Source organism: Sphaeramia orbicularis, chromosome 20 (genome assembly GCF_902148855.1).
Source record: "Sphaeramia orbicularis chromosome 20, fSphaOr1.1, whole genome shotgun sequence".
In the NCBI taxonomy this organism is placed as follows: Eukaryota; Metazoa; Chordata; class Actinopteri; order Kurtiformes; family Apogonidae; genus Sphaeramia; species Sphaeramia orbicularis.
This window is the reverse complement of record NC_043976.1, coordinates 19,756,978-19,772,358: the sequence shown is the minus strand read 5'-3', so window position 1 is coordinate 19,772,358 and position 15,381 is coordinate 19,756,978. Positions and strand designations below refer to the sequence as shown.

General features: G+C 39.6%; 1 protein-coding gene across 3 annotated transcripts in view; it reads left to right on the top strand.

The window, feature by feature from the left end:
- The first annotated feature begins 562 nt into the window (after positions 1 to 562).
- flt1 (fms related receptor tyrosine kinase 1) overlaps positions 563 to 15,381 on the top strand; it is a 39,383-nt gene continuing 24,564 nt past the window's right edge. For all 3 annotated transcript variants that reach the window (XR_003934173.1, XM_030123042.1, XM_030123041.1), the window contains exons 1-10: positions 563 to 855; positions 3,452 to 3,548; positions 4,796 to 5,001; positions 7,186 to 7,310; positions 12,482 to 12,647; positions 12,749 to 12,885; positions 13,775 to 13,946; positions 14,289 to 14,406; positions 14,595 to 14,764; positions 14,869 to 15,016. Coding sequence is in view for 2 of the 3 variants with exons in the window: in XM_030123042.1 (XP_029978902.1) it covers positions 801 to 855; positions 3,452 to 3,548; positions 4,796 to 5,001; positions 7,186 to 7,310; positions 12,482 to 12,647; positions 12,749 to 12,885; positions 13,775 to 13,946; positions 14,289 to 14,406; positions 14,595 to 14,764; positions 14,869 to 15,016 (1,394 nt within the window). In the remaining variant the exon portion in view is untranslated. The remainder of the gene's footprint in view (positions 856 to 3,451; positions 3,549 to 4,795; positions 5,002 to 7,185; positions 7,311 to 12,481; positions 12,648 to 12,748; positions 12,886 to 13,774; positions 13,947 to 14,288; positions 14,407 to 14,594; positions 14,765 to 14,868; positions 15,017 to 15,381) is intronic.

Sequence of the window (15,381 nt, the reverse complement as noted above, 5' to 3'; positions counted from 1 at the left end):
AGTGTCTTCCAACAGTACATCAGCTGTTGTAAAACAGGGTGAAGAAAGGAATGGAAATGTAACTTTAGTATTTTCTCTTCCAAGGAATAACGTTTTTGATATTCTTGGAAAGGATCACACTGTGAAACGTGAGAAACAAGACTGTCAAGTTGTTGATCAGGCCACCACCCGTTCCCCGGTGCCTACGTGCTGCTCACCCCGTGTACCAGTCCCGTGTTCAGATTCAGGCGCAGCGCGTCCCTGTGCGCATCATCTGCATGACAAGTGGAGCTCCTGCCGAAAGGTCAGCTTCATGAATATTAGGAAACTTGTTTTTTTTTAACATATTTATATCTGGCAGAGTGAAATGCTCCAAAAAACAATAGCTAATCCAGTTAATATGTAGTTATATCAGTGTAAAATATTCTTTATTGATAGCGCACTGGATTGGTTAAGGATAAGGGAGAAACTAAAAGGGACGCGCCTTGGGTGTGTCAGTGGACGTCACGGAAGCCCGTTATCCGGTGGTTGCACTGTGGGAACTGCATAAATCCGCGCCACTATCCAGTAGCATGGGAAAAAGTTGCACTGGAGTTCAAGCGTGGTGTCCTGTAGCGTGATCTCCCGCAGTTATCCTCAGGAAACAAACCTCTCCATCTCCATTGACTGGTCATCAGTGCTGAGCGCCACAGCTAAGGGCTCTGTCTGCGCAGAGCCGGGTCTGGTCCACTCTGGAAAAAAACACTACCACAGGAATAAAAGTAGTTTCTTTTTTTTTTTTTTTTTTTCTCTGAGAGCAGCTCGACGCACTGGAGTCCACCATGAATCTTATGATTATCTGCGTGTTTTGTGGATTGTATGGTGTCCTGGCTAAAGGTGAGTGACGGCTCCGGTTCTGTGTTGATGTGGTTTCTCTGTAGGGCGCACAAGGCACCTGCTGTGAACTCTGAGGATAAGTTTCACAGACTTTTTGACTGTAAAGTTCCTAACTGCTTATTTAGTGCAAAAAGCATTTTAATGAATGTTCTTTGAACTTTGTAAACCTCGAAAGAATCTTCGGAGTTTGTGTGTTATCACCTGCATAAAACTGCATTTTACGCAAAACTCTTCAAGGTCCCGCGCATCATGCATCATTCTTCTGCTTTATAAGAAAACTGAAATGTAAAATAAACTAAATTAGGATAAACCTAGTGATTAGAGAAACTTATAAAGTTTCTTTAAAGTCAAAAAGAGTCATTTCCACCATCTGTGGAGACAATTCAGACTCTACAGGAAAAGCGAAATACGCACAAATATCCCCTTCCATTAAATCATGCTGAAGAGGCTGCTCATTTATCGCCTAATTAACTTGTCGACCTGGTCGTGTGTCTGAGGCTGTTGAGCTTGTAAACCTCTATTAGGGCCGACTGCGGTGAGGGAGATAAGCCCTATCCTGCGGGACACTTGTTTGGATAAAGCGCACCTCTGTGGCCCGGCTCCTTGTGCGCTTGGCCTCGGATGAATGGACACACGCAGGGCGTTGTTTCCTGAGACTGATGAGTTTGTCAAATGGAAGTTCTGATATAAATGAACGAGGGGTCATGACCATGTGAAGGAAAATATCCCCCCAGCAGGAACGGAGGGTTAATCTGCGTTTATTGCTAAAACAGTCGGCAGGTCCGTTTTTTTGTGCGCCTTATCGGGCTCTTCAAGCTGCTATTAGACTTTGAGACAGAAAGAAAACTTTTACCATAAATTAACTGAAGTTTAGTGTAAATTATCACATTAATAATAAAATTCTGTGGGAATAGTCTCACAGATTACAGTTACATTATGAAATATATTATTGTCAGGTAACACCCACATTTAGAGATATACTGGTAACACTGTTAAATTAACATCAGTGCGTTTTTGCCTTAATTTACTTGTTTTAAAATAAACAAATAAATAAATCTTTCCTGTACCCAAATTAAACATCAACAATGCAAAAACATACATCAGGATGTACAATTGTATGATAAATATCCCCAGAAAGATTGCCATCCCTATGCATAATGTATGTTATATAGTACATATGCTCATATAGAGTACCAGTGTTACAATATCACCATTAACCTTATTGAGTTTATGAAAAACGATAATTTATATTTCCAGGAAATATTATTTGAGCACCCAAATATGACTCATGGTTTATGTCATGTGCAATTTGATAAAACCAGAGAGCAGAAAATTTACTTGTCAGATCTTGGTTCTCAGTGTTTGATATTGTCATTAGGTATAATAGAAATGTTTTTATTTTTTATTTTTATTTTTCTTGTGAATGTTGAGTTAAATTGTATTTCTGTCACAGTTCTTTTCAGTTCAGGGGAATTTCCCAGTGAGAGAAACTTGCCACTTCCTATGTTAATCATTACTTTTCAGTGTAAACTAAGGTGTATAACATTGCGAAACTTGCTGTAATATCAGAATAACTGTTTTGATTTATTAGATAATTTGGCTCTGAGCTACTTTGCAGCTTGTTAAAAAGGCCCCAGGGCTGCAGGAGATCCCAAACTTCCCCTCTGTTTTCCCTCACACTGCAGTGTGTATTTCTTGCCCATTTACACAGTGAAATCCTAGGAAATAGTATAGGAAGTCCTGGCAGTGTGAGTAATACTAGATCTGCTCAATGCGACATCCACTGGGAGCAATGATGCTGACAGTGAACTGTAATAATGGACTTTAGTGATAAACTCACTCAGTACTGTACGAGTGATTTACCCACTGGTGGAGCAGCAGTGGTGCTTTAAACTATGTTGTACTTTCTATAAGGAACAGTCAGACTGAAGGACGGATTTCCCTGAATGATGTTTCCGTTGTTGTTGAGAGGAAGGAAGGGCGGACAGACAGCAGTCTTTATCTCTCATTAATAAACCTCAGAGATGGAGTGGAGAAATGCCTTTATTTGATAAACAAGTGGGACACTGCTTACGCATTTCCACAGAAGCTGTCAAGTGGCCTGAGTGAGGAGGAGGGTCACAGATACTTCATCCTGGACAGGAACGTGCTCTAAACCTCGGAGCAGGCTGGTTGATAGGGCTCTCAGGAACTTGCAATGTATTTAATGGTCCTAAAGTGTTTTGTCTTCCAGGATTTCCTCTGAAAAACGTCTTCAAACCTCAGTTCATTCTAAGGAATTTTGGCTGCCCAGAACATGTCTCCCAATGCAAATATTTAGAGTTAAATATAAATCACAGATATGTCCACTGTTTACTATTGTAGCATATTAATAAATCCTTGAGAAAAAAAAAACACCGTGTTCCAGGGCTTAATCATGACCTCTGAGTTTTAGAGATGGATAGATGTTAGAAGAGGTCCCTGCATGTGTTTTTTAAAGAGTCTTAATCTCATTTAAAACATGTACAGACTTCAACATAGACATCAAGACCTCATATTGTACATAATTGTTGATAGGATATTCAGATTTTCCTTTACTGTTGTTCTCTCTCTGCAGAAAAAGAACAAAAAGGAAAGTACAGCGTGCCAAACCTGGATGTGAAAGCTCGACAGCTGCTCCTGGACACAAACCAAACACTGATACTTAACTGCAGGTATGTTTCAAGCAGAGACCAAAACCATGACTGTGATTAAAAGCAATCACATCCTGCAAACACATAATAAAATCACAGCCAAGGCATTCAGCTACTAAAACGAACTGAAAATGAGACATTAAGACATCTCTGAGGTGATTTACTCGCTTTATTTTTTTAGAAAAAGATGTTGTTTTTCCAGTTAAATGTAGACTAAGCTGAATTTTCCTGCAGACTGTACTGTACTGGCAATTAAATGAGCCTAGTTTTAACCTTTTAACCCCTGGTGTGTCTGTGGTGAGTGTTCTGAATGTATGATGAATTTCAAATGTTCATAAAAATTCAACCGTTTGCTCAATAGTTAAAATTTCCAAACTTGGTGATAGAACATACCTTGTTTTTTCCATAGAGATCTGAGCATGCTCAGTACACCCCCTACCACCTGTGGAATGGGGGGTAAAACACAGATTAGTGAGTGAGACGACTCACTATAAAAATAGACAGATTGGGCTTTTTTCCTTTTTTACACTGTTTTCCTTGTGTTTTTTTTGTTTTGTTTTGTTTTTACTGTTGTTTGCAGTGTTGTGGAGGTTTTCCTTTATTTTTTTTTCTGAGTTTTGACCTTGTAACTGCTTTATGAAGTTCAACCATGTACCAAAATGCAGCTGGACTGATTTAGAAAGAAACAGCCCCAAAACAAAAACTACAGGGCCAAATTCAAATACCAGTTGTTGTTTAGTGTGTTCCAGTTCACAGTTCATGTTCAACATCCTAAATCTCTTATTGATGTACATTCTGAGTGCCCTATTTAGTAAAAGTCTCAGGGGTTTAAGGGTTCATGTATGGATGTAATTTGATCAGTTCCAGCTAAACCTGGTCCTTGATTGCAAGACTGTTTTATTATTAGACAAAGTGGAGCATCACAGCAAAGTGCATCTTGAGATTTTAATCAAATGAGTACTTTCTCACTTTGAGTTTTGATATTATTTGACTTCTTTCATTCTTATTTTTCATATACAACACATACAACAGCTCATAAACTCAAACCAGAGGACTGAAATGTTTTAATAGTGCTGTCATAAGGCCAGCCAGAAAACTTCAAATCTCTGGAGTACATTTTAATGAGGCTTTACCCCCCCACCCCCCACATGGTAAAACAATCATTAGATAAAGGGATACGGTTCCTGTGATGTAAGCTGATGTGAATCCAAGTGTATTTTAAGCCAGATGATTACGTGTGCAAACTCAACACACTACCTGTTGACCAGGGGCCGCTGGGAGCTGACATGGGCCCTTCCGTCAGGCGTGGGCCGAGATCAGGTGCAGATGGAGGAATCTCGCTGTGGGAGGACGGGCCAGCAGTTCTGCAGCCGTCTGACACTCAGCCCAACCGAGGCCCAACACACCGGCCTGTACCGCTGCCGGTACCGACACCGAACCCATAAACAGAGCTCAGTTTATGTTTATGTCACAGGTAAGACACTGCAGCCCGAGGACTGACAGAACCACTGACACCCGGGGTTTTCTTTTCCTTTTTTGCCCTTCTGTGTCCTACTCTCTCGCTGTGAAGCCCCTCACTCGCTCACCCCCTCATGCTCATTGTTTATATCCCAGGTTAAACAGGATGTGGTGGGTGCTAAATACAGACCAATGCCAGAGAGCCAATTATATCTAAACACAGTTTGTCCCAACAACACATCCTTCTAAATGACTCTGGCACAGTTTCACACCCCTCCTCCCTTGTGTCTCTTTTTTCAGCCCGGGACTACATCCCTGATGTCTATGTATAAATCCCTTTTTACTTTCGTTTACGTGCTACCTCGAGGCCAGGAATAGCCCAGCTGCTGAAAGGCTCAGGCCTGGGCAAAGTTTCCCAGGGCATCAGCCTTATCTGCTCAGCTCAGCCTTGCTTGAAGCATCCTGTGCTGGGGGAGGAGGGGAGGGCTTGAAGGGGGTGTGCAGGGAGGGGATGTTACTGTGTCTCTACAAGGTGGTGGGGAGGTGTGTTTGTGTGAGGATCTGGAGAGGATAGGATAAAGGAGAGTGGCTCTTTGGTATCCAGGGGCAGAGGAGGCACAATGTCTGCCCGGCGACTCCTCCCTGTCCTCGGGGTGTCACTGTCTGTGCCAGGCGCTGGACTGGGCTGGAGGCCAGGGTCACAGGGCATGCTACTGTTTGGCTAACAGGACCCTTGAGGGCCATCAATCGCTCAGGTCATCATGTCCATTAAGCGTCAGACTTGGCCTGTAGGTCTGCTCAGACGTTACCTCCTCCCCAAGTCCTCTATAAGAAATCAAAGTGAGAGAAGGAAGCCCTCAGTCTGCTAGTCCTTGGGGTACTTTTGTTCGAATGTTCAGAGATTTGCTTTCCTTGAATAACACCCTACAGTCACAAACAATACAGAGAGCAACACCCACACCTTTCAATGTCACAGAACTATTACAGTAGTCGAACTGGGAGGAGAAAGCACAGAGAGGCCGTTTGATTGCCTCGAAACAATCTGTGTGTTTATTGTTGACTATAAGTAGTCATTTGCTGAATGGGTTTTCAATGAAAGGGTGTGGGGGCAGTGTATCTTAGGGAGTGTGTGTAAGTTTATTTTTGTTTGTTGCTCAGATTGATACTTCTAAGTGTGTGTGTTTGTTTTAGCACACAGAAGCAGGTGATTGTTTTCTGCTTTTCTTTGTGTGAATTTGGCGGGTCAGTTCATTCAATTTGCAGAAACTATGCTGCAGCTTTTTTATTTCTAGCAGTAAGAAAACATGCAGCTGACTCAGATTTTGTTCATCGTTTGTGAAAATGGAGTTTATGGAAGCATATTAGAAATTAAACAGTATTTTGGCAATATAGTGTGCAAATGTGAAAACTTTACACAGTTAGAGGGAGAGCAAATGTACATTTCCATTTGCAATTCTTTGAGCTAAAAGTCTATCTTTCCAAAACTTGATCAACTCCAAAAATGGGTTACAATCCATTTTTACTGGGCTGTAAGCATCATAACTTTGCTATAATGGTGTTATTTTGTATTGTGCCTACAAAGTCAATTATTTTCTGAGCAAACAAAGACTTTGGCAGGCGAAAAAAACATAAGCCAGTGTAAATTTGGGATTGAATTTTAATTGTTTGCTTTAAGTGTATGTAAATAGTGCATTTAAGTCAACATTATGTTGCAGACTGGCAGATAAAAATGTAGAAATGACAGCAATTAATGATCCATTTTTTTCATTCCCCTTTTGGATCTTGAGCTGAATGTTTGAGAAATACAAGTCCACAATGTTCAGGTGGAGAAAATCAACTAGTCTGTAATTTAGATTTGCTGCTTTTATGTTTATCTAGGTCTTTCAATTAAATATATTTTGGTTTTAAACATTGCAAGAAAACAAGTGTTTTACTCATCATTTCTTACTGTTTTGTGCCACACAGCCTGAATTATTAATGGATTAATCAAGAGAAAGCAGAAGAAAAAAAGATAAAGCACGTAATCATTCATTGCAGTCTTGAGATTAAAATTTGTTTCTGCAAATTGGATGAACTGAGCATTTGAATTTAATGTGATATCTATCTTTTTTGAATGGGAAACACTCCTTTTCTCTGCATTTACGTTGCATGCTTATTACATGTACTATGTGTGTCCCTGACCGCAGTGTTTGGGTTTCAGACAGCCAGCAGCCATTTGTGGAACCAAAGGGTATGAGCCCAGATGTGTTGTACATGAAGGAGAAGCAGCCACTCATCATCCCCTGCCGGGTCACCCACCCAAACACCACCACTACACTGGTTAAGGTTGGTGTCAATCTGAAGATCTTCTGACACACATCTGGGAACTGATACCATGATCTTTACACATTCATGCATCACAACACTCACTTTTTCTGCACATCTGCACATCTCTTGTCTCAGTTTTTTCTCTCATATATGCACTCATTGCACTGTCCCATTGTTTCTCCTCTCCATCATTCGCCACATTGTTCTTATCTTGACAGCCATTACTCTGTGGTGTGTGCGTCCATTTGTTTGCGTCCATTTGCGGATATGTGTGAAAGTGTGTGCGGATATGTTTGTGAGTGTTGCTGCTTAAGTGCTGCCTGAGGCGGAGAGTGGACAGTGTCTCCAAGTGCAAAGATGAGTGTTTAGAGTGCCTGCTCCCTGTATGTGTGTTTGCATGAGTTGCTATAGCAGTATATTGATCTCTAAATTAAATGAGGCCGTGTCTGTCTGCTCACATCTTCAATTACACCCACCAGTCAAGGATGCCACTTTCTTCACGGGCTTTTTTCCGAGTGAGCGGCGCCCACGGTGTCCTGTTGGCACTGTTTTTGCCTCTGGAGACAGGACATGGGGTCTGGAGTGCCCCTTTGGCCTCTAGCCAGGACCACTTCCCACATCTCACCCTCCACCCCTTGTAGTAGGAATCCTGGCTGCAAACTTCCCTCCTGATGCTTTAAACAGCTGGCTTGCTGCAGGAGGAAACAGAGTCAGCTACTGTTGGCCCCGACAGATCAAAGTGGAGTCAGTTCTCTTTAATCAGGAGTGTTGATCATTAATATAGTGGCTTGGACGTCACTGTAGGAGCTCATGGTGCTCAGAACATTACAATAGAGTCGTTACTACTAAGAATTTTACAGGAACAGCAAAATGTTGTTAGTTTTCTCTAATTTGAGTACATCAGATGCATGAAACATCGGATATCCCATCTGACTGAGCCTAAATGAAACCGCTCTGATCATATCTTCAATCGAAAGTTTTGTAACATAGAACTATTCAGCGTCCAAATTCCAAAATGACATAATTCCTCTTTGAGTAACCCTTTCAGACTTCACAACGCTCCCTCAGGACATTACACAACTGTTTCCACTTTCACATGTAGAACAATTCAACTTAACTTTTACAATTAAAGAAGTGCATCTTGGATAAAATTATAGTGGAGAGGAGAATCTTAAGTTTTACAAGATTATCATTGATTTTTATTTAATCTTTCAGCTTGGTTTTTGATTTCAGGTCAGTTGTAGTTCATGTTTTACTTATATTTTGAACAGTTTCCTCCTTGATTCCATTTTATCCGCGTTTTTCCAAGTATTATGGTGAAATCCATGACTTGTTGAGGTGGAAAAAGGAGGCTGAAAGCAGGCATTGCATCACAAATGCTTGAAAAGTGCTATCATATTTTATTTCTAATGTCTACAGTATCAAGCATTAACAGTGAGGAAAAGAGGAAAATGAGGCCAAATGTGCTTGCCATTTTTGTTTGTTTTAGTTTGTGCTGTGCAAGTTATAAATTTCGGTAAATAAAATGGTTCTTTCATTACTGCTTTTAGTTTTAGTAGTTTTTATCTACTATTACTGCAAAAAGGGTGTGTAAAAACAAGATAAAAACACTAAATCTGAGGAAAAAGGTACTCAAAATAAGCAAAATATCTGTCCATGCCGCAAAATAATATCACTTGACAAGATTTCTTGAATTAAGATTGTTAACTCTATAAATAAGCATGTCTACAGATGTATGAACACTTGAAATAAGAAATTAAGTCTTAAAACAAGATAAATTATCTAACACTTCTAAATCTAAGTTGCTGGGCTTTTTTTTTTTTATCATGGTAAGAACCAAATAATTTTCAGTATACAGAAAGTGGAATCATCAAACCTGGTCCTCTATGAGTCTGATCTTAAAGACAGATACAGTAGGATGTTAACATTCACACATACACTCATTGCTGTTTATCATGTATTTTCTTTCATCTCCTCATAATCCAGGAACCTCTAAGGTAATTGTTCTAAAATTAGCGCTCCTTTTCCTTCATCTCCACCTCCCTCTTCTCACCCTTCGCTGGCCGGTCTGAACCAGTCCACTCACTGTCAGGCCTTTGGAGTGTTTTTTCCTGGAAGAATTTTGCACTTTTCCTGGATCTCTTACGCGACCCTTCTCAGTGGGAACAATACCCAGGAGGCCATGCTCTCTTGTTCGAGCTGTGAAAGTGACCAGGAGGTCTGGGATGGCGGGGTTAACCTGAGGCTCCAGTCAAAATGTCTATATCCTGTAGTAACAGGATGCGAGGAGATGAACTACAGTCACGTTTCTGATATCCTGACCCCTCTGAATCTTTTGCTTCTCCACCCGTTTTTCCACCTTTGCTTCGTCTCCAGGTTTGAAAGATGACGGTTTGAGAGGCGAAGAGGGCACTGAGGGCGCTCACATGGTAGCGGCGGAGTGGGGTGGGGGTCGGGAAGAGTGGGAAGCTTCTACTTTACAGGACTGAGAGGAGGAGGAGCTCAGTGGCGTCTGTGAGGGTCACCTCACTCTGGGAGGGGGGATATCAGGCGGTTCACATTGGGGGTCCAAGACAGAGGGGAAGTGTGTGTGTGCTTTGGTGGAGGGGTCTACCTGTTCCCTTGAGAGAGGGTGGGAAGCTTCCAATGTGTCACAGAAACTCTAGTAAACATTTCCTTGAGAAGGCGTCCAAGAAAACAACAAGGTTACACAGTTACACAAGGGTCTATGTCAAGGCAGCCACGAGTTCTAAAACTATTTATAAAGCGAGTTCTGAGAATGCAGTTGACGTAATACGGGCTTGTTGTGAGTGTCTGATATTGGCATCATTTAAAAACTGATGGAGACATTAAATTTCTAACAGAGTTTAGTCTAAGCTCAGACTTTTGTGAAATGGAAGCCACTTCTAGTGAATTCTACAGATAAAAATGGTCTGAAAAATTGCTGAAATTTCAGTATCCTTTTGCACTGCTTAGGATCTCCTTATGGGCAACCAGTTTAACCCGATAAAATTACATGACACGTCATTCTGTGCATAAAGTTACCTTGGACCTGATCTACACTGTTGAAAAATCAATACTAACCCTTTTATGCATACTGGTCACTACAGTGGACAGCTGTTCAAAGGTGTTCTCTTGTATATTCATGGGTTTTGTCGTTTTAGTTCCATATCAGCTAACACAGTGTACGCTTATGCATCATCCCATACCCTGAAATTCATACCATTACTATAACTTTGCTGTTCTAGATAAACCTGATCTGTAGTAACATGTTTGAGTGTAAAAAAAAAATTGCCAATTTTTATTAGACTGTAATTAACAGTTTTGCTTTCGTTTTTTTTTTTTTTTAAACAAAAAGTTTTGTTTTGTTTTTTTTTTGCATATTATCGCCATGCAGGTACGTTAAAATGTGAGAAAACATCAGATTAGCAGCATTAAAAGTGTTTTTGTTTCGTAGTTTTCCCACTGTGTATCAGTAAATGCATGTTTGTTTGCTTATAAAATTAAATGCATGGTGTCCAGCTGAGTAGACATTTTTGTAACTCCATGAAAAATAGGTTCATAAAAAAATCAATCAAATTGTTGTTTTTTTTTTCATCCCTAACGATGAATAAAAACACTCAGGAAAAAAATCTTGATTGAGGTTCCGATAATTCATGCATGAAAGGGTTAAAAGCATAATTTGTAAGATTTTCCAATTATTGTCTGAGTTAAAGAGTGTTGGCCATCCAGGCTAGAGTGAAAAAAGGAGATAAAATGTATATATGTGTTTTCGATGAATCATTATCTTCGCACAACACTGCAGGAAGGTTCTGAGTGAGAGGGGTTTCTGTAACTGCATGATGTGGCTCATCCTTACACTTTGGTTCATAGACATATTTACTCTCAGACCTGCAGTAAACTTAAACCAAACCAGAGAGAGGTGACAGTCATGTAACCGAAATCAGTATGTTTTTATCCACTAGTTAATGTTGATGCCTAGAAACACCCTGAAAACAGAAAAACAAGAGGAAGGTATTAATATACAGACAGAGGGCAGTGTTTCAGCAGGTAGATACACCTCTGCAAACTTCTAGCTCACAGGTGTCAAACATGAGGCCCAGAGGCCAAATCCGGCCCGCCAAAGGGTCCAATCCGGCCCGCTGGATGAATTTGTGAAATGCAAAAATTACACTGAAGATATTAACAATCAGTGGTGTCAAAATCATTTTAATTCAGGTTTCACATACAGACACATACAGATGAATTAGATTTCAAGTGGGTCAGACCAGTAAAATATTATCATTATAACCTATAAATAATGACAACTCCAAATGTTTTCTTTGTTTTTTTGGTGTAAAAAAGTAAAATTACATGAAAATGTTTACATTACCAAACTATACTTTTACAAAAAACTGTGAATAACCTGAGCAAATATGAACAAATGGAAATGTCTTAAGAAAATTAGATGCAATTTTACCAATATTCTACCTGTTCCTAAAGGTTTTGTGCGATCGTAATGCACATGTGTAAACGATAAATTGATAAACCAAGGCAGAATATTGCTAAAATTGCACTTGTTTTTCTTAAGACAATTCAAGTTGTTTGTGTTATTTAGATTTTTAAGGAAACTTTGTAGATGTAAACCTGATCGTAATAGAATTTTCTTTTTTTCACTGTTATTATTTTACTGGTCCAGCCCACTTGAGATCAAATTGGGCTCAGTGTGGCCCCTGAACTAAAATGAGTTTGACACCCCTGTTCTAGTGGATCATATGTGATAACTGGGAGGGATTATTACTATATGGGTCTATGTTATAAGGAAAATTGTACATACTATATAATGGCTTTAAAGAAAATGTTGATGTAGTGTCATTTGAACAGAAAACATGATAGACCTGAGAGGGTTGCAGGTATCTTTAACAGCTTCCTTCACTCAAGCTTTACGATTATTTCTCTTTTGACATTATTTCCACTTGTAAATTTTTATACTTTCAATAGGGTTTAGCACACATCTGATAATAATCTTTCCTTATTCGCATTCTTTTTGGTTCAAACAGTCAACATTGTGCTGTCTAATAATTCTGTCCATAAGTTTAACCTTGCTGTGATTTCACTGTGCTTTTCGTGGTAAACATGCATCATTACGGCTCTTCCTGTGGTTTCGGTTCAGTAAAATATTTGATGAGTGTCGTCTTCTCTTCCCATAGTTCCCTGACCACAGACTGACCCCGGATCAGAGGAACATTATTTGGAACAGCAAGCATGGCTTCACTATCCGCACTCCCACTTTTTATTACATCGGCCTTTTTTTCTGTCAAACCACTACTGATGGTGTAATTCATGAGTCACGTATATACTTTATACACAGGCCAGGTGAGCATATTCACAGCAATGGTATAAAAAAAATAAACTACAAAAAGCTACATCTTCTTTAAGTATGTGTCATTTATTGCGTTTTATCTCTATTGTCACAGTGAGTACCATCTTGGATGTGTATCTGAACAGCAGTGGACCTGTGCAGGCTCTGAAGGGGGAGAAACTGACGTTGAACTGCACCGCCACCGGGGAGTTAAACACCAGAGTCAACATCACCTGGGACTACCCCGGAAAGGTCAGACCTACATCAGTGTCTGTGTAGATGGTGCATGAACCAGAGAAGCAGGGAAGTGCAGGTTTAGATGACAAATGACCTTTGACAGAGACTGAACATGGCTGTACTCACCTGGAGAACAGTACACCTCTTCACTCACTGAAACTGGCTCAGAGACAGACTGGTAGAACGGTCTGATGCTGCCTTACGGCTGTGTGCAGCAGACCTTCATATTCAACTCATAAAAACATGTTAGTTTGATTTATTTTAGTATAGTAGAAAGTAGTTGCTGTGCAATTTAACTAAGTGAATGAAAATGACATGTACAGAGAAAAAAAAATTACAGTTTTGACTTGAACAGCGTGGGAAAAATGGTGATTCAGTTATTTATATTGATATATTTATTGCTGTTGCAGTACTTAAGGTAAATTAGGATGGATGGATGGATGGATGGGACCAAATAACTAAATCATTCATTCATGACAGATCAGAGACCATTTTTACAAACTTTGGGCCTCCATTTTGTAAAAAAAAAAAAAAAAAAAAAAAAAAAAAAAAAAAGAACTTATAAATCTATGGTAAATCATCTATAAACATATTTTTAGTTTTTTAGTTTTTTATTGAAGAGCATCTTGACTCAGGAAGTGTCCATCATGAATTAATAAAAACAACTTTTAACTCCTTTTTTTTTCACATGTCCTACAGGAGATTATACATATATATTTTGTCAGTAAATTACATGTAACACCTTATATCCACTCTTTGTAGCCTTCAGATAAAGCACATGAATAAGGAAGGTCGGTGCAGGATAAAAACTTACAATATTTATGTAAGAAACGGAGAATTATATTGTGTACAACATTCAGATGACATTCAAGCCTTTGGTGATATCTTCCCCTCTCCACTTTAGAATAACAGCATCAACTCCATTTCAAAGAGGATCCTGAGACACCGAACGCACATGCTGTTTTATAGTATCCTGACCATCCCCAAGCTGCAGCGTTCGGACCGAGGCCTCTACACGTGCCGCGTCACCAGTGGAGAAAATGTGAAACAACAGAAAGTTACCGTCACTGTCTATGGTGAGTGAGTTCTGCTGAAACCCCACACATTTAGATGATACAACCACAACCATATTACAAATATTACTCATTTGTGTTTTCTCTGAATCAAATCTTTTTCCATTTTACATATCTGTAAATAATATTTAATTTGAATTCAAATTCTATATTTATACAAATATTTATATAAATACATGATTTCTTATTTTTCTCTTTAAATTTCATTTCATTTTTCCCTCATTTGTGATTTTTCTTCCTGTTTTTCTCTCTTATCTTATCTTATCTTATCTTATCTTATCTTATCTTATCTTATCTTATCTTATCTTATCTTATCTTATCATGTATGTCTCACTTGGGTTTTAGACCGTCCCTTTATCCGTCTGAAGCCCAGACAGGGGTCTGTGATTGAAACACAAGCAGGACAAAAATCTTACCGGATCTCTCCAAAACTACGAGCGTTCCCTGTCCCAGAGGTCATCTGGTAAGACAATTACTAATTTATTTCTGTGTAAAGCCTTAGAATGTTTCTTTCAACAGCCTTTGCTCATCAAATGTAGTTGTATGTATCATCCAAGTAACTTTGGTCATGTAATTTTTCTTTTTGGTATTATTTTGGTTTATTTTTCCAATTACACAGAGGTTGAGGGAGTTTTTTTCTTCGTTTGACAGGTTAAAGGACGGTATGGTGGCAGCAGAACAGTGCTCCAGATACCACCTAGATGGAAACTCCCTGGTGATCCGGGATGTTGCAGAGGAGGATGCTGGGAAGTACACCGTCCTGGTACGAATCCAGGAACATGGACTCTTCCAGAATCTCACACTCACCCTTGTGGTCAACGGTGAGCAGAGCTGTTTGATTTGTTCACCTGTTTCCTCTGTCCGTCTCTTCAGTCATTAATATTTGCTATCGCGTCTGTGTTTGTGTGGGATTCTTGTCTGACAGTGAGTCCTCAGATAGGGGAGAAAGCGGTGTCGTTACAGGACCCTGGCTCCGTCCCACGGGGAAGCAGACAAGCCCTTCATTGCACATCCCATGGGATCCCACCTCCACACATCCAGTGGCTCTGGCATCCCTGCCCACCCAAAGGACTGTAAGTAGCCCAGAGAACTGAAGGCTAACCATAAAATTAAAAAATTAAAAAAAAAAAAAAAAAGTATATATGGTTACGTTTCAGATATGAGAAGTATTTATTTGCATTGTAGCAATACTATGAGAAAATTAAGTCACAAGATTTTTGTGAAAAACCAAAACTAGGAAACCCATAAAGTTACCCATAAAGTTGGAATAATTTTGTTTTCAGACACATTCCTGTTTTTATTCCTATTTCTACACATCAGAAATCACCTTTGACCAGGTCCAGTGATTCCATACAGAGTCCCAGTTACGCTTTATCTATCAAGAATAAATAACATTGACATAATCATTTCATGAGAAGAAATAAAAATATTTTATTCC